Genomic DNA, 19,136 nt, shown 5'->3' with positions numbered 1-19,136 from the left:
TGTATAATGCCATATTTAAGGAATAGATTTTGCATGAAGCTCAATCAATTGGGACTTTTTTGTTGGTTTCTTGTGTCTTGCTTGTGTGCTCCACAACCACAGCAACTTTGAAAATGGTGGATTAAAGCCAATTTTTATGAGACAGGAGAATATTGAAAGTGAGTTGAGAAGTAAACTCAGAAACTTAGGGGAAGGAAGGAAGGAAGTTGGCACAGTGTTTTGAGTCTTTTGCTTTCCTTTTTTAGGTAGTGTTTACTGGCATCTCCAACCAAGTTAACCCAAAGTGTTCAGCTCAACTCCCCCGGAGACAAAGAGTCTTGTAAACACATGTCTCTAGTTTAATTCTTACTTACGTTCGGAAAAGGTTCTGTTAAATGAAAGGATTTTATCAACGTCCATGAAATATAAAATTCGCTTTATTCCGATTTATTCCTTGTCTTTTTGTTGGCTACTTTTGCTTTCCTTTACTTGCTTGATCTTGACTCGTTACAGACCCTCACGGTTGGATTTGCTATCTAATCGCTCGACTCCTCTCCTATTGGGCCTTCTTCACCTTTCCAGGTTCATAATTTCTCTGAAAATAAAATTCACTCTTTTAGAGAGGCTTCTTTTTTCTTTTTCTTTTTTTTGATAACTTAGGTGTCTGGATTAATTTGCGCGCATCTCAACTGATCCTAGGGGCTCATCCCACCATCCACTTTCGGGAGCCCAATTAAAACCCGAGTAAGGCTCCGTATGGACCGGCTCCAAAGGAGTTGATAGCACCTTTTTTGTACAATGTTTGTCTCAAATGCTTTTACTTTTAAGCAATACGAGTATTATGCAAGTTCAAAACAAACTAGTACAAGGTAAAGTGTAGCTTCTCCAAATTAAAGAATTTCCAACAGATTCAACCTCTAAGTGCGTGCTGGAATGCCCAACGAATATTTGGTACTGGAGTGGTTGATTTACAAAGCAAAAGATAAAAAGCCAGTCCCTTTTGGAAAGGAAAAGGTCTGCTGCATTACGCTATTTTCGGCTTACGCTCGTTGGGTTTAAAGTTGATAAAGAGAATGGCAAAATGTGGCTTTATGCTATGGATGCCGATGCCCAATTAGTCGGGGTTTCTGCACAGGGACATTGGGGCATATATTTGACGGGCTCTACATAATGAATGGTTTTTTAGACTATTGGAGTGGCCAAAAGGCGCTAAATTTACAATGTAGTTCAACTTAGACCATCGATCTCTAATCTAGGCTTTGAATTTGGTGGTGCTAAATATGGAGGCTTAGGTTGCAATGTTGCATACCTCTCCAACCAAAGGGTTAGAAAGGAAAACTCAACGGCCAAAATTTTGCTCTCCACAGGCAGATTGTGAAATTTTGACAGCTCCTAGGTGCGGCCAAATGACACGTAGGGTTTAGAGTTGGGTTTGATATGTGTGTTGGACTTGTGTGATATGTTATATTAATTCTTTCCGTTATTTGACTCTCCCGTTGGAGTCGCTCTTGGGACCCAGAGAAACAGTCCCAAAGATATGTCAACGATTGAAAATGTTAAACCAAATGACCTTTGTTTACCAAAGAAAAACAAATAAAAAAACTCCCAAATATAACTCATTACCAATAGTATTGCTTAAATCGAGAAAGTTTTCGGGGTCGGGTGGGTATATCCCACATGATACCTGCTTGGCACATCCGGGCAGACCGAGTCATCCAATATACTTTTGGACGGTTCAGATTGGAACCCTCTCTCCTTTTTCTCTCTCCAAATTCAAGCGGTCCAAAAACGCAATAGACGGCTCGGATGTGCCTATCGGACGCCATCTGGTACCCACTCCACCCTGAAAAGTTTTCGCTTGAATCCCATTTGGTGGAGTACTACACTCTCGCATTAGGCCTCTTATTATTGAGTCCACTGGTTTAAGCTGGAGGGTCCAAATTGAGCCCGTGGGGCCCATTAGGTGTCCACAATTTTTTTGTTGCGCAAAATGAAAGTGCAAGTATGCACGGTTGCCCTTCACCACCCCTTATTGTCCCGTCACACCGCTTATTGTCCCGTCACACCACACACTGTTTATAAGAATTTCACCATGCCGATGTTGAAAGTCGGAACTATGATGAATATAGAAGGGTGGGCCATAGGCCTATAGCCTAGGTTAGCTTTGAAAAACACAAAAAAATTATATGTAAAATTTAGCCCAAATTTATTTTATTCCAACCCATTCCACCCACCAACTCATTTTAGCTCAGGGCAGATTACATTTCTGGTTCCCTCCTTGCCGATGTTGCGACCGAATCTAAAGACCCACCACGTAAGGGTGGTGTTACGAGTACGTCTAGACCTCAATAAGAAGCTACGAGAACTCAAACTTGGACCTTGTCCAACCAATTTCATCTACTCAACCAAACCCTTGGTACTCTCTTTTGGGGCCGACCTCTCTTGTAAGACCAAAAGGTTTGTGCAAACCCAACACATTTGGGCCTCTGCATGTGCTTCCCGTTTGAAAAGGAAACGACAGCTAAGTGTCTCTGGGCCTCTGGCTTTTGGGACCAAGTGTTAACACCAGTCCACGTTTCAGACCGACCCATTGTCTCTAATGTTAAATTATACAATAGTCTGGGAACACCGCCATTCGATACTCCGGATCGACCGCTTTACAATCATACATTCCTGTGTGGTCTACCACTAAGTGTATGTGCTCCACAAAAATGTGTAGTTGCATGTAAAGTGGTCTTGAGTATCGCGTACGTAACGATGCTCCCGGACTATTGAATAATTGCTCTTGCCTAACCAGTTTGACCATGGCTTAATTGCCTTTTATTTTTGTTTTACCACACACCATATAGCTACACAACTCTTGAGCCAACATTTCACGTTTCATTGTCCAACTTAATTATTGTACCTTTTAGTGTACTGATTCAGACAATTTTTTTTTCTTTTTTTGTAATTGTGGATTGCTATAAATAGTCTTTTGTCTTGCACATGGTATAAGTTTTTCATGTACTAAAATCTTGATGTTAACAAAAATAATTAATTTAGTACTCCCTCCGTCCCTAAATAAGTGTCCGGCGCGCAAAATTAGGCCTTCAAAAAGATGCATTTGTTACGTTAAAAAAATCAATTTTTTTTCACAAATCAATAGATAGCAATGAGTTCTATTAGATTGTGAAAAAAAATTAAATTTTTTAATAAAAAATATGCATGTTTTATAAAACTTAGTTTTGCGCGCCAGACACTTATTTAGGGATGGAGGGAGTAATTTTTTTATTGGAAATAAAATTTTAGCATTAATATTATAAGCATTATTGTGATGACTATTTTAGGATCTAAAGCTGTACCTCAACCAATTAATATATAATAAGCGTAACCAAAAAGTGAGCCAATTAAAGTTTGAGATGAAATTAAACACTAGAGATATAGGACTGTTCAAACCCTTCTTTATGCAGACTTCACTCAACATGTTCCAATGAATATGCATGTGACCTTTTTGACTCGATCTTAAACTCATGAAAAGGCATCATTAAGCCAGTTTAATTAAGTACTAATTAAGTATTTCGCAATACAAAAGATGAAAATTGGCTTTGAGTCGAAAAACAGAGGCCAAGGTTTAAAGGAGCAAAACGAGGGCCAAAAGCAATCGTATGAATCAACAGCTAGCAAATTACAGAAGGAATAAAAAGGTTTCTTACTAAAGGCCTCAAGCTGAAAACTTTCCCGACCAAGAAAGTGGTGATGAATTCAAGGCTTGGCAGTTTGGCTTGGTGGTCAAAATCACCTATTAAGCGATCTTTTCTTTCTAGGTCTCATGTTTGAAACCTCATAATAAGCAGTGCTATGATGGGGCCAGTACATACAAAATTTGTCCCTGACCTTAATTAGACCCCTCAGTAATGGGCCGTGGGATATCCGATGAGGTTAGCCTAGCCTAAGTGCACGTAAATTGGTCCAAATATACTGAATTATCAAGAACATAAATAAATAAAAGAAAGCGGAATTGATGGAAAAGGGATATTGACTTAAAGCTTTTTTCGAGGAACTATGACGACTTCACGAGATAAACATATAGGTATATAGTAAAAGGCGAAAGAATAGTTCGCTTCCGGAAATTCTAATACAAGATTTATGGAGTATACAAGGCTAATACAAGATCTATATCTATGGAGTGCGACTGTGATTTGATAAAAAATACTCCGTATTGAAAGAGCTAAGAAATAATAGAAATGAATTTACGATGTTTATGGTACACAGTGCACCATGGCTGCAGTCGTCGTGGTTTTTTTGTGTTTTCATGGCGAAAGAAGGAAAAATGACGGCTAAGAACGTGTTTTGATAATTGATACCCGTCAAGGACATCTTCAGCATTAACAAATGTTCTCAGCATGTTCTTGACGGGTAATTAATTATCAAAACACATCATGGACCATCATTTTTCCGCGAAAGAATGCTTATACATCAGAGTTGCTCCGTCTGCTCTAATATCTAAGCTTAGACTAATTAAAGTACACTAGTTGAGAAAGTTAAATTCTGCGTCAGGCCGAAAGATAAATAGCTAGCTAGAATTGTTTTTTCTCAATAAAAGGAATTTATCAATATCTTTAAGAGAACTACAAAGATTAAAATGATCAAGAGCTAGCATGACTACATTTAAGTCAAAATTAAGTTGTATCTCAACTAGGTTTTTTTTTTTTTATTTTAACGACAGAAACTGAACATCTCAACTAGGTTGACACCCTCAAATTACCTAAGGAAGCTTTAAATTTGTGTTTCGACTACATATATATCAACATGATTTTTGCGTCCCCATTTTGTCAGCAGCTCTGTCTTCATAACTCAGTAGCCTCGTACTTGCATCTTCAGCAGCCCCGTGCACACGCCTTGCCGTAATTCTTGGAGATGTTTTGGTATGTTTTAAAAATTGTTTTCTTAAACTATAGATCTGTCAGACTCAGGTAGTTTTGACTTTTGACAGAGTTCCAATACCTAAGGATGATCTACTACTATGCATAGAGATAATGCATGCCTAAAGACGGACGAAACACATCTAGGAATAAGGATAATGCAATTTGGATGTGTGTGTGTGTGTGTGAGAGAGAGAGAGAGAGAGAGAGAGAGAGATCTGAGGCTGCAAATATACAGTGTCTTAGAAGCACATGAAACTTTGCATCTATAAAATGATAAGGGGTAAAATAAATATTCTCGGTAGTGATTAGCGACACAATCTATAAGAGCTAGGAAACCCTAATTCGAGAAAGTGAAACCCACCTCAGGGAAGACATGAGTTTCTATTGTCCAACAAATTTCAAAACCTGCAGAACCAAGGTTAAGGATTGCCGGATACGTAATCTATATCCGATATTGGTTTTCATATACGTACCAATTTCCAATCCTGTTATTCAAAACACCACACCGATCATGGCATAAAACTTGAGAGAGAGAGAGAGAGAGAGAGAGAGAGAGAGAGAGTAATCTTAGGTACACATCAAAGACAAGCATGCGTTTGTGGATTTAAACATAACATAGAAATGTTTCCTCGCCCACCAAAACAAACAAAAGTAGTTGCATACCCAGAAAATTAACCAGAGATCGAACAAACACATGAAAGCAAGCCAAGAAATCACTACTAATTAGTTAAAACTGTAGTAAAACTAAAGAAAAGCCATGTACAGCACAAATCTTGTAACTGTAGAGAACTTGTTATCATATGATTTTGCTAATCGACGGACGGATCTAGCAAAACAATGAATCGGACCGAGACGCTTGATTCCCCGAAAGAGATTTCGCTCTCCTTTGTTGTTGTCTCCGAAGTGACCGGATCAAGTCTTCAAAACTAGGGTTTGCAGTATGTGGATTACAAACCCTTGTTCATCTTCGTCATCATCTTCATCTGGTGATGATTCTTCTTGTTCCCTATTGGGATGGGGGGTGTTATGGGGTTGGTGGGGGTGGGGATGGGGTTGGTGGATGATAAGGAAAGGTGGACTATGGGGAGGAGAGAGAGTGTAATCATGATGGTGGTGGCGGTGGAGAGTGGTAAGAGTCAGAGGAAAGAGCATGATGGAGGAGGAGGGTTTCATCATTGCTGTTTTTGGCCTCTCTCTCTCTCTCTCTCTCTCTCCCTTGAAAGCATGAAGAAAATTCCAAGGTATTGCGTGCCCTATGCCTCTCTCTCTCTCTCTCTCTCTCTCTCTCTCTAGTTTCAAAGCCTCTTGCTTTCTCAGTGAATACATATATCAATGTATTTTGGAAAATTACGTGGTGGTAGCTAGTTTTTTTGTTTTATGTCTGGTACCTATTTTGGAGGGGACATGCACGCTCACCTCCATACCCCAATCTCTCATGACCACTCTAAACTTAAAATCGTTTGAGTCGTGATATTGATTTGAATCATTCATCTCATATACGTTACAAAGATTTAAAAAAACCAACTTCATGTGAGGCATTGATACACTACCATGTGTATCATGTTGTATAAATAAATGGTTCAAATGTTTTAAATTTAACCCACCTATTTCCTTAAATAAAATACATTAATTAGTTAATTCACATCGATTTAATTATGTTCGATCAAGTTGAGTTTTCAGACAATTACGTACTCTTGTTTACATTTGTTTGCGAGGCGAAATATTCGGATCAATGTTGCAGGTTCGGCGAGAGCCACAACGCTTGGAGTGGTCTATGGATCCCATTGACCAGTAGATGGAAGGGAAAAACGAGAGGTGAAATATGGCGTTACACGAAGCTTTAGTGTTCAACCAAAAATGTGAAAGTTGGTAATTCCACGCCTTGGTCAAGGACTCAACGATTTCTACTTGAAGACTCACATGTAACTATATATAAAAGAAAATTAAAAAATTTAGAACTTGATGTGACAATTTTGAATTTAACCATTTAAAATTCGGAGGCACGTACATCAAGATGACCTAAAATTCCAATTATTATGACCATTGCATCATCCCAGTATGAAGTTACTGGATCGAGTACTTACACATAATATTCAATTGAGTTGATTTTTCACAGAGCCGCTCGAAAAGATATTTTAACATTTTTCAAGGAATCTAATAATTCATATGCAACCCGTAGTAGGCTCGACAAGGTGATGGTGATGACACCGTAGGTACGTCCCTTGGTCGGTACCAATAGTAGGGCTCCCGAGTATTACGCCAAACGATAGGGTGCCGCGTACGGGTTTCGGTACTGAACCTGGAGAGTGTACTCCACATAGTTGGTGTCTATTTGTAGCTGATCATTTTGGTATATTCTACTTTACGCCAGATTCTTTTCTTTTCTTTTCCTTTTTTTAGTGCAGTAAGAAAGGCTGTTTCCGACTGTATGTGGGGAGTACATATTATGCTTAAAAGCTTTATTGGGTTTAGGTAAAGATAAGGAATTTGGCAGTCCATAGATACCCACAGGCAACAGGTAGAAGTAGAAATAGTTTAACATTGATCATCAATGGCGTACGACGGAAAGAATCATAGAACTCTGGAATGGAAAGAGGGTGAGAATCAATGGATGAGACAGGAGCGCCTAAAGATTAGTCTGGTTGGTTGGTCGATCGATTTATTCTCAGAATTCGGTTCTTGTGTTCAAGCCGTGAGAAATTATTTTTTGTGAATTCTTTTGTCTATGTGTGTGCCTTTGATCAGATCGGAAAAGAGATTAGTTGAAATGCGCATAAGTTGAACCTGACACCGCAAATCAAAAACAAGAGAGAAAGAGATTTGACCAATGTGCATGGGTATCATAGATCTTCAGAATATAATGGCCATTTTTACCCAGCCCCCACTATGGATACTGATAGCAAGAGTACCAACGGCATGTGGGACCCACCTTTGGGTCTCATGAGGAAAATCTGAATCGTTTATTTATTTTAAAATAATTTTCCAAAATTTTGAATTGAAACTTTGAAATTGGATCAATTATTTATACATATTTAATTGAGCTGATTTTCTGCGAAATCGACTACTCGACAAAATAATTTTAAAGTTAATAAACGTTTGGATTATTCGCGTAAGATCAAAAAGTAGACCCTAGATGCCGTCGATACTCTCCTCGTCAGTACCTCTACGGTACCTCTAGCATTTTTTATTTTTGCCAAGGTGCAAAAAAGCCTTTTGGTAAGAGGAATGGAGACAAAACTGTTAGTTTCTGTTCCTCTAGTACTAATATCATCCATTGTTTTTACTGGTCGAGGATAAACTACTTTTGACATGATTCTAGCTATATATATTTAGGTAGGTCCCTCCTAAATATTCCCCTTGCTAGGCTTGAAGATTTGAATAAGAAAATGCTGAGAAGAGTACAAATGAACACATGCACACTCTTGACCATTTTTTTTTTTTATCGGTAGAAAGGAATTTATTAATCATAAAACAAGATTATAACGATTAAAATGATCCAAAACACGACGGCATCACAACAAGAAAAACTATCATCCAAACCTTGACAATCGCATGCCACCTTGGACCCCAAAAGAGTTGGTGAGGAACCAACCATGAGATACATGAGATAAGCAAAGAAACAAAAAAGCAATAGGGTCAGGGGAAGCATTAACCCCTCCTTTTGAGGGATGAAAATTTTTACTGAAAAACTAAACTGGCCGACCGAACCAAAATAATTCGGTTGGTTTTGGTTTATAGTCCTTTTGGTTTGGTTTGGTTTTGGTTTTTGAAAAAAATGGCCTGCCTAAGTACCCAAATCAAGCCTAAAACTGATGCCTCAATAAAACCACACCATTTGTGTGGGTTTGTAGCATGGTGATTCTTTGTGCATTTTGTGCGGGTCTGTAGCACACATTTGCTTTGTATATGCCACCGATTTGTTAGGGTTATGTCTTCTCTCTAGTTTGCGTATTGACTGGGATTATCATCTTGTTTTTTTTTTCTTTTACATGCAATCCAAGATGTCCGAATTAGTTTAATTATGGGCATTTTGACTGATTTTATGCTCGGGAATCAATTCCACCATCTCAATTAAAAACGGTATAAAAATCTGTAGCTCAATTAAAATCGAGATAAAAATCTGTGTGGACTGACCTTATAAAGAATTGATAGTCAGTAAAAGCTTTGAACTTGAAAATTGAAGAATGAACAGTTAACTAGCTAGATAGAGTCATCATGGATTTTGTTGTACGTACATGAAATTCTGGCCAATAAGGATGTTGTGCCTTCAAAATGGGTTTGACCTAAAATTAAATTTAATTAGCATTGTTCATTTTAGAGAACATGCTAAGTAAATTAATTACCCCTTCAAAAAGTTGAATTAATCTAACATGGACAAGTCAGCGATCAAAGCCCATTGACTCCAAATATGAATGGAAAATGATTTTGGAAATACACTCTTAAGATAAATTTCTCTGTGTCAATCGTTTCTTTTCTGACATCTAGTCGACTTTAATTTTTACGCGAATGTTCGACTTTAATTAATTTTTACGCGAATGTACTAATCGTACGGCAAATTTTACAAGCTGAGCAATTATCGATGAAGCTCAGTTTGGCCTGGGCATCCATGCCAGCAGGATGGAAAGGCACATCTCTTGACTTATGAGACATCTCAGTTAAACATGGTTTAGGGTTCAAATTAAAGATGAGAATAAAATCATGAAATGGGCCATTTCTTTTTGTTGCTTGGCAAAAAGGTAAGATAAATCTAAAAAGTATATATTTATGCGCTGGCTTGATGGGACACGTTGTGCCTGGCGCGCGCATCCGCCTTGGTCGATCTCGCCATATTTTTCTTGTTAACAGAGCCAAAGTACAAGTTATCTTTAGTTTAAGGAAAATACCCATTTAACCCTTTGCCCAAATGACTTTTCTGTTTGACCCTGATAAAGTTTGCTCATTTCAACCAGCCTTTTTATTCCCACTTTGTATTCATCTTTGTGTCGTATTTTTGTGGCAAACAACATCAATTGATGGAAAAGTTGAAAGTCTAGAAAGAGGAGAGAATTTCCTCAATGATTCCCTATTTTACCAATCCTTTCACACACCAGAGTCCAAAAAACCCTCTCATCAAAAGTTGAACAGCATCTTTAAAAAAATGTCTCCGTCCAGTGCTGCTGCTGCTGCACATAATTATGTGACTTTTCTTAAATGTTTGCTTCTTTTTCTGAACATTTTGCAATCTTCAACCAATACAGACATGCCACGTTGCTAATGTAAAACCTCCCCGAATAAATGAATCTCAACCACGAAGTAGAGAATAAACAAACTCGCAAGCAATCAAAACAAAGACACATAGATATATTTACGTGATTTTGATCAAGTCTAAGCTTTTCACGTAGTACTCCATGCATGCCACGGACGAGGAGCAGGAGTGGATTCACTACGCATGAGGAGATAATACAAAGAGCAGGCTATATTTGTCACTCTCGCTCAAAGAACCACCCAACAATACAAAACTCCGATGGAACTCAAAAGGGAGAATAAACCCTGTAATCCAAAGAGCTAGATACCCAAAAGCCTAATACCAATTAAGCCCCTTAGACTCAATCTCCACAATGATACCCAAAGGAAACTACATATGCATAATGGTATCCAAATGAATCTCACCATAATAGATTCAAAAGGGACAAACCTTTCCTAGTGAGGACAATGTAAACGTTTTTTGTTTTTCTTTTTATTACATATGCTCTCTTGCTCTGGCTTCCTGCCTATAATCATTACAAGAGTGAAAGTGAGTGGGTTAATAGTTGACACCCACCATTATCCTCTGAGTCTAATCTTTCAAGGGATCACTGCAAGAAAATCGAGTTTTTCTAGCGATTTTTCTATCAATGGCCCAAAAAAGCGCTACAATACGGGGTCTATAGCAGTGCAATGAAACTGAACTCAAATCAAAATCTGACTTTTTTTCTTTCACTTAAAAGGAATACTAATTGCATGGTACATGTTGTCATTGACTGCTCTTATTTGCCCAAGAGCATGATATCTAATCAAAGACGCTTGGTATGATAAGCGGAAGAATTGACATTCGAAGCAACTACAATCAAAGCGTCAAATACTTAGCATTTCTAATCTTGGCTTCAAAATAGGGACGTCAAACTTTTTTAAAGTCTTATGTGGCAATTTGGTAGGTAAAAATTTAGCATCTTCAAATGCACACTCTAATTTATCAAATTTTGGCCATGATTGAGGGTTGTAATCAAAGATTCATGAGAGAGGAGATGTCAAATAACATATACACTTGAGCATTTGACACTTTAATTTGAGTTGCAATTCTTTCATTTGGCATGTTTCACATCTTTGGTATGAGATGTTGTGATCTCCTCTCTTATGTCAATTTTGACATACGAAAAAGTAAGGTACCAAATCTTTTTCTCTATTGTGTGCATGAGACTCACAATTTTGGCCAAAACTTGTAAGTTAAAATACAGCAAAATGTCCAAAATTTACATGTTAAATTGGATCATCGATCATTGCCAACCTTTTCTTCAAATTTGAAGATGTCAAACTTTTGAAGGCTGATGTGGCAATTTCGATACCGTCAAGTTTGACACCTAACATTTCTCTCATCTCCAATCATGGTGTCAAATTTGCTCTCATAATCTTAAAAAAAAACCCTCAAAAGGTTAGGATTTGTTGTACTCCTTCAAAAGTCACTTTTGTATTCAGCACTTGATGTCAATTTTGAAGCAAATGGATTGATGCCAAATCCGTGTAAGATTTGGCAATTCATTTGAAGGTAGAGGTGGAGAGACATGCGATACCAAATAATTTTGACCGGTGGAGCTCGGATTTGACTCCTACCGTTAAAGAGGATCTAATTTCAATAAAATTGACATCTTTATATTTAAAGCCAATATTAGAGATGTTTAGGAGAGATAAAATAAGGATTATGCTTTCCCTCCTTAAAATAGAATATCTAGAATACAAAAGAAGAGAGACTAAAAGATAGTGTTTATTTTCCTTCTTGTTTGGATGAGCAAAAGAGAAAAAATATTGATTGGCCCTGTCATGTTTGAGTAATAAATTCATTTTCTTCCCTCCAAATATTCCCTTCGTGGGGCTAGTCTTGTTGGCCATCAATGTGCACTCTCTACTAAGACCCCGAGGGGTCAAATTTGCCAAAGGCTAATATATATATACTATTGATTAGTAGCTCTCTTGGATGTGAGTCTCTCGTTAGGAATGGGACGAGATCTTGGGATTTTGTACACAGGTTTGTTTTAGTTTGTTCCAAATCTTACATGATTGATTTACATGTGACGAATATCAGAATCACAGTCATCTTTAACGGTCCAAACCATTCATTTTGTTAGACCTCAATAGATAAATCGGTTTTGCAAAATATTGAATTAATTGGGTCCAAACCATTCATTTTTGTTAGACCTCAATAGATAAATCGGTTTTGCAAAATATTGAATTAATTGGGTATCGATACCCATTTCAACAAACCACAATTGTCTTATTACCAATAAATAGACAATCAAAGTCCAATCAATCAATTTTTTTTTCCAGAAAATCAATCACTGCTCTCAAACTACATAATTTTTGAATTTGTTGTTCAATCGAAGTTATAGTATTAAGTCTCCGAAATGAATAGTCAAATGAAACTACGGCGAATTCTATTTTGCGTTATATAGATATAGGATCACATAATTAAGAATCATTAGATGAGATGTCTACGATGTAATTTCCTCATCAAAATATAGGTTTAGATTCTCTCCACAAAGTTCTCTCTGGCCGTTCAGCTAAATAAGCCAAGTGGCTTATTTTTTTGTCTTTATTCAAAAAAATTCGCATTTGTTACTCCCTCCGTCCATTTTTAAGTGTCCTGCTTCGTAACTCCAACTTATTAAAAAGACATCATCATTATACCTTTCACATCAATTTTTTCCTCCATTTTCCCTACTTACCCATCATCATTACACTTTTACTCACTAACTTTTTAAAATGGAATTTACTTTTAGGGGCAAAATGGAAAATTCACCAACTTTTACCCACTAACTTTATAAAATGAACATTTATTAAGGGACAGCCCAAAATGGAACATTGGACTATAAAATAGGGACGGAGGGAGTAGTTTTTTGTCAATTTTTTGGGGATTATTGCTTCGTCATGACGAAAGGAATCTAAAAAGTAAAAATTACGATCGAAACCTAATTTTTTTGAATAAAGACAAAAATAAGCCAAAAATTTGACAAAAAACTAACAAATACGAAAAAAAATTGAATGGAGACAAAAAAAAAAGAAGCCAAGTGACTTATTTAGCCGAACGACCCCTTAAATATGGTAAGAGAAATCTTTCTTGCAAAAAGAGAGTGTAGTTTGTCCTATTTTCTCTTGCAAAAATAGATTTGTTAACGTTTGCGTTGTTACTTAGGCTTTATTTGGAACTTAAGAAAAAGAAAGAAAAATTTAAAAAAATTCCCTTCAATTGTTTGGTTAGAAGAGAAGGATAAAAGAAAATAAAAATTTAAGTTTAGTGAATAACAAATTCTCTCCCATTTTTTTTTCATTTTCCACTAAAGAATATGATATTTAACACTTTAAAAATTGATTCAGACATTCTAAAAAATAAAAAAAAATGATTTTAAAATTATACTAATTTTTAAAATGCCTACGTCAGTTTTGAAAGTGCTAATATCATTTTTTTTTTTTTTTTCTTGGGTTCCAAAGAGAGCCTTAAATTAAAACTGTCGCTCGATCAGCCGCCATCGCGCGAAATATGCTAGCGTTCCGCAACAGTGTCTCGGCCATTACGCCTCCACTCTCGTTCGGGACTTTCATCAAACACCTTCCGACGCTCATACCAGCAGCCCTCAATCCCAACCGGATCAACCATAGAACTCTAACCACCGCCGCCGTCCACAGCTCAACCCACTTCCAAACCCTAACTTCTCGTCAGAAAGAACAGATTCATCTCTACGTCGATGCTCTCCTTGACTGGAACCAGGTCCCCCCCCTCCCCCCTCTCTCCACGCGCATATCTATATATAGGTGTGTGTATAGATATATGTACGTTATTGTTCTCCAGTAATTGCTGAATGTGTTAAATTCTGCAGAAGATGAATCTGACTGCTGTTACGGAGGCAAGTGAGGTAATGGAGAGGCATATTGAGGACTCTCTTTCGATTATTCCTCCCATTAGGCGCTCGTATCTATCACATTGTGGGGGTTCTTACGACAAGCTTAGCCTCGTCGATGTTGGAACTGGCGCCGGGCTCCCCGGATTAATCCTCGCCATCGCGTGCCCTGGTATACATTACCTTCCTCGCACTTGTTTGTTGTTTCCTTGTTGATGTCAAACGGTTGGAGGATTATATTCAAGAATCGAGAGTTACAATAACGGTACACTTCCTGTGAGAACGTAGTTGCTAAATCAAGCCCAATACACTACCACCCAAAAAATTGTCCCATACGGGGCAGAAATAAGTCAGTAACGAAAGATTCATGTACAAGAGAACTAATGTTTTATTCTTGCCTTCGGCAAGATTTGACTTATTGATCTCTTAGTAGAGAATATATAAGATTGGTGAATGTATAAGGGTGGCCAACTAGGCTAGCCCTAACTGTTTGGAGAAAAATGGGCAAAGTTTGAGATGCGATTGTTGTGGATATTTCCATTACAGTTGTTGCCAAGAAGAGGTAGAAGTGGGAAATAAATTAGTAAGTTCAGTTTCAACACATGTTTTCATATGATAGGATACATAAGAGTGTAGTGGTAGAGAACGCTAATCCACTTGTCAGAGCTGGAATTTCCACTGTTTGAATAAGAAAAGAAACGTACAGAATACCAAAAACAAATGGCTGATGATATAAGCTGTTTTTAATAATTTACTGCTGCATTGTTTCGTTTATTTAATTGATTTGTGGATTCTGCAGCAAAACAGGTATAGGGGGGCCACTGTTTCAGTGGTATTTTGAGAGCAGCCACTTTGTGCATATTGCCAAAGGTTAGGTCTGTCTCCAATCCTCCCCCGCCCATACCCCCAATGATTGGGGACTACATGGGTTCTGTTGTTGATTGTTAAATAGCTTGATATACATTGTTGGGCTCATTTTTTAACAAGTTAAGCTTGGGACTACTGGTAACTTAACAGCAATGGTTGTCATTGATGGTTAGGTTGGAAAGTAACACTGCTGGAGTCCATAAACAAGCGCTGTGTATTCTTGGAGCATGCAGTTAGTCTTACTGGGTTGTCAAATGTTCAGGTTATACGAGACAGAGCCGAGGTAGGATTTTTAACTTTTGGTCTCGGAAATAGTTGATGTGTTCAGATTGTGATACCTAGATATCGAATCCTTTTGTGCTTCTCTTGCTTGTTTGTTTGGTATATTTCAGTCGTGAAGTCATATACTAGGCGTTCAAGTGTATATTCTTCTGTTGCTATCCTTTATCTCGAGAATCCGTGAAAATCTTTTCTATGTCACTGTCTTACCTGTGCTTTGCCCGGACCTGAATTTCTGATCACCGATAATCACCTGCTCTATTCCTATGCACTAAGCGTAATCCACTCTTGAAAGGCATGAGAAAATTTAGAATTTTCATTAGGATGCTCACTGTAGTTAGGAGGTCAGTTGAGGATCATCTTGCATCTAGCTATGCTTTCCAGGCTATTTGCCTGTTGTTATGAAACTTTTCTGATGCATATAACTAATTAGCTAAAGTTTGAGCACCTCAGGTCAGAATTGTTGAATTCTGGTTTCCCAGAACTCCTGCAACACAAGATTCCTCAACGTTTATAATCGAAATGGCTTTTCCCATTGCAAACATTTTTTGTGTTTTGACTTCCCCCCATGGCACAGCACTTGTCTTTATCAATGAGTGGTCTACTCAACTTTGAATGCTTCTGGTTGCTTCGTTTTTCTTTCTTCTTGTTTTTTCGTGGTAAGCTTCTGTTACCAAAATGAAGATAAACAGTGAACATCAAAAGAGAAATAGTGAATCCCTTCATCTCAACTAGAGAGATGCAGAGTAACCTGGCCTACGCTTGGAGAAATCCTCTTGATGTGATGGAGTGATACCTTGATTTTTCTTTGTTATTTCCAAGTTTCTTGGACTCAATATTCTGTTGACTTTTCCTGATTACGGTGCATATTCTGAACCTTGTTATAGACAGAACTTGGGACAAAATCTTGGTTTTAGAGAGGTATTCGATGTTGCTGTCGCTAGAGCAGTTGCAGAAATGAGAGTTTTAGGTAAACACTCAAACTCACTATCTTGTTTCTTAATGTATCGTCGAGTGTTTCTCACTCCACAAAGTGTTTCTTGCATCCTTTTGATTTCCAGCTGAGTACTGTCTTCCTCTGGTTCGTGTGGGTGGTTTGTTTGTCGCTGCAAAGGGTCACGATCCTCTGGTATGTATTCATTATCCTCGTTTAGAACTTATATTATGTGTTAGTAAATTCCTTTTTTATTAAGAATCCCACGTACCAAAGATTGAGTCGCATTGTGTTCTTCTATAGTTAGAAATTTCTAATTAATATATATATATATATATGGTGAAGTTTATTGTTATTTGTACCTGTATGCTTCAAGTTTCTATTGGAAAAGTTTCTCCATAATAACATTTGCGAGCCATTACGAGTTTGCAAGTCCCTTTGGTGCTGCTTTCACAGGAAAAAAGGGGTTCTTACTCAAAAATTGCATTTTGTCAACCAAAAGTCAATACTAGTCCAGTCCCGTCTGGGTTTCTTTGGGATTCTTTTCCGATCCGAGCATTGACATATAACGTTTTGTATGACTTAATTGATTTGGAGGAGTCCAATAGGTGTTTGTTGGCAGTTTTAGGTTACACTGTCACAAAGTTGAATTTCACTCTTTCTTGTTCCGTGAATATCGACAATTGCAGTTCTTTCTTTTGTACAGTTCTCATGTGAGATTGATGCATCATTGGCCCAGAAGGATACATCATTTTTTTTATTTTTTTATAAGTAAATGATTATATTAGCAACGAGGCATTAAGGGAATGCCGCTCATATACAAAAAGAGGCCGAAGACAACTTGTTTATTTCAATATGTTAGAGAGATGAAGTGTCAAAAGCAAAAATCACAGGGAGGTCAAAGGTATTTTGCCCAAAACGTAATTAACTCTTTTGAAATGCTTTGTGATGAACATTGAATGATAACCCTATCATGGGATATGCAAATGCCTTGATATACACACACACACACACACACATATACAGTAAACTTCTAATGCGGACCTCCACATCCAAGCAAAGTGCGGACCTCCCCTTTCCCGATCGAATTTCGATGATCCGAGCCGCTCAATGTGTTCGGAACGTGATTTTAAGGGTACCCGCGAGAAATCAGCAAAAAAAAAATCCAGGAAGGGCTTCATCCGAGTAGTTTTTGTTTATTTTTTATTGAACGGTTCAAATAAAAACTGCTCAAATCATGCCCTTCCTGGTCATTTTTTTTGCCGATTTCTCGCGGCTACCCTTGAAATCACGTTCTAAACACATTGAACGGCTCGGATCATCAAAATTCAATCGGAAAAGGGGAGAAATGGGGTGGTCCGCACTTTGCTTGGATGCGGAGGTCCGCATTAGAAGCTTACTGTATCTGTGTGTGTGTATATATATATATATATATATATATATATATAAAGAGGATATGCAAATGACACCATGGGACTTTTTATCTTCTGACATGCATCTGGTAACATGATTAGCTGGTCTATTTTTTTTTTTTTGTTCTATTTTCTTAGATTTGACTCGTTTTTCTGTTATTACATGCCTACAGGAGGAAGTTAGACGAGCAGAAACTGCAATTCGTTTGATGGGTGCTTCAGTATTGGAAATGTGCTCTGGTATCTCTTCTTGTGTCTGATCAAGAAAACTACAGTTTTATTGGTAAAAATAAAAAAGTTGATTAAAAAAACTGATGGGGGCTTTAGTATGAAAATGTGCTCGGGTATAATTATAGTTGATTTAATTATCAAAGGAGAGAACTTGATTGGCCATTTGATGTTCTAAATGGCATATTATCCTAAGATGTACTGATAAATCTAACTATTATCACACAAAATATTCTGCAGCATTATGGAGCTCATGAAACAGAGTATATTCCCTCTATCAATACTTTGCTATTTAGCTACTCTAACCAGAAGATCCAGTCCAAGTCTTCAAATAAAATTTGAGAAATTTTACAGTCCTGACTGCCAAACCCTAATCTTTTCCAGTTTCTTGGTTATGCGGTTGTCTCTTGGATCTTTTGGTATTTCAGATGGTATACACTAGAGGATTCACTAAGTGCGTGGACAGTGTTCAAACTCTGGCTTGTAAAATTTCGGATAATTAGCCCAGCTTTGCAGTTAGAGCTTTGCAAATATAGTGTATCTTGGGTAAGTGGCCTATTGGGAAGGGGCTGGTCTCTGTTTTTTGGCTATAACTGTAACAATCTTCTTTGTTGGATAGTTCTCAGAGTTATCCGATTGCATTTTGATGGTCATCTCTGATCACACTGACTATATTTGAATATCTAGCTTCATTTTTTTTTTTTTTTAATCTCTGAAATACAGAGATTAAAAGGAACAAGGATTGAATATCTAGCTTCATTTTCTACCCAACACTACTGAATTGCTTAACTTTATCGGGGAAAAAACCAACTGAAGTCCTAACTGCAATAAATATTAACACTTCATTTGTTTTCTGTAGTTGAATCACAAGGGCCTCATGGACAGCGAACCGCTGTAGTATGTTTGAAAGAACATCCTACCCCAAGGAAATATCCTCGTGACCCAGGTACACCAGTGAAATCGCCGATGTAAACAATTATGACTCCTGATCTGCTTGTCCTCTTTGAATATTCTTGTTGTACCACTGATGTTGTAATATAAAGATGCTACATTCTACAATTGCTTTGGAGGACATATGAACCAAATTATGATCCTTGATTTAACGTCATGTACTTTTTTTCCCTGTGCAAAACTCTCTCTCTCTCTCTCTCTCTCTCTCTCTCTCTCTCTCTCTCTCTCTCTCTCTCATGCGCGCGCGCGCGTGTAGAACATCCAGTCATGTATCAATTTTTTCCTGGAGGTTGAAATATGAAACGACAATAACTGATATTATGGCCATGACGAAATTAAATAAGTTGTGGATGTGGGATTGGTGAAATGGGCCAGTCTCGATGAGGTTGGGGTGCCACGTGGACAGTCCATGTGGCATCGGAAGAGCCTTTCCAGCTGCTATATACTGAGGGGGAGA

At 37.7% G+C, this 19,136-nt stretch overlaps 1 protein-coding gene across 2 annotated transcripts; it reads left to right on the top strand.

Moving 5' to 3' along the window:
- The first annotated feature begins 13,603 nt into the window (after nt 1–13,603).
- Nucleotides 13,604–18,860, top strand: LOC131311736 (uncharacterized). Of its 2 annotated transcripts, none has more exons than XM_058339297.1 (7): nt 13,604–13,878; nt 13,988–14,180; nt 15,049–15,158; nt 16,046–16,124; nt 16,216–16,283; nt 17,674–17,740; nt 18,588–18,860. In XM_058339297.1, the coding sequence occupies exons 1-7, from the start codon at nt 13,651–13,653 to the stop codon at nt 18,698–18,700; spliced, it is 858 nt and encodes a 285-aa protein (XP_058195280.1). In that variant the 5' UTR covers nt 13,604–13,650; the 3' UTR covers nt 18,701–18,860. The 2 variants fall into 2 exon arrangements, with proteins under 2 accessions (XP_058195280.1, XP_058195281.1); XM_058339298.1 differs by having other exon boundaries at nt 17,674–17,783; nt 18,588–18,704.
- The last annotated feature ends 276 nt before the right edge of the window (nt 18,861–19,136 follow it).

Source organism: Rhododendron vialii, chromosome 12a, assembly GCF_030253575.1.
Source record: "Rhododendron vialii isolate Sample 1 chromosome 12a, ASM3025357v1".
Classification (NCBI taxonomy): domain Eukaryota; kingdom Viridiplantae; phylum Streptophyta; class Magnoliopsida; order Ericales; family Ericaceae; genus Rhododendron; species Rhododendron vialii.
The sequence above is the reverse complement of the archived record's forward strand: the minus strand, read 5'-3'. Positions and strand labels throughout refer to the sequence as shown.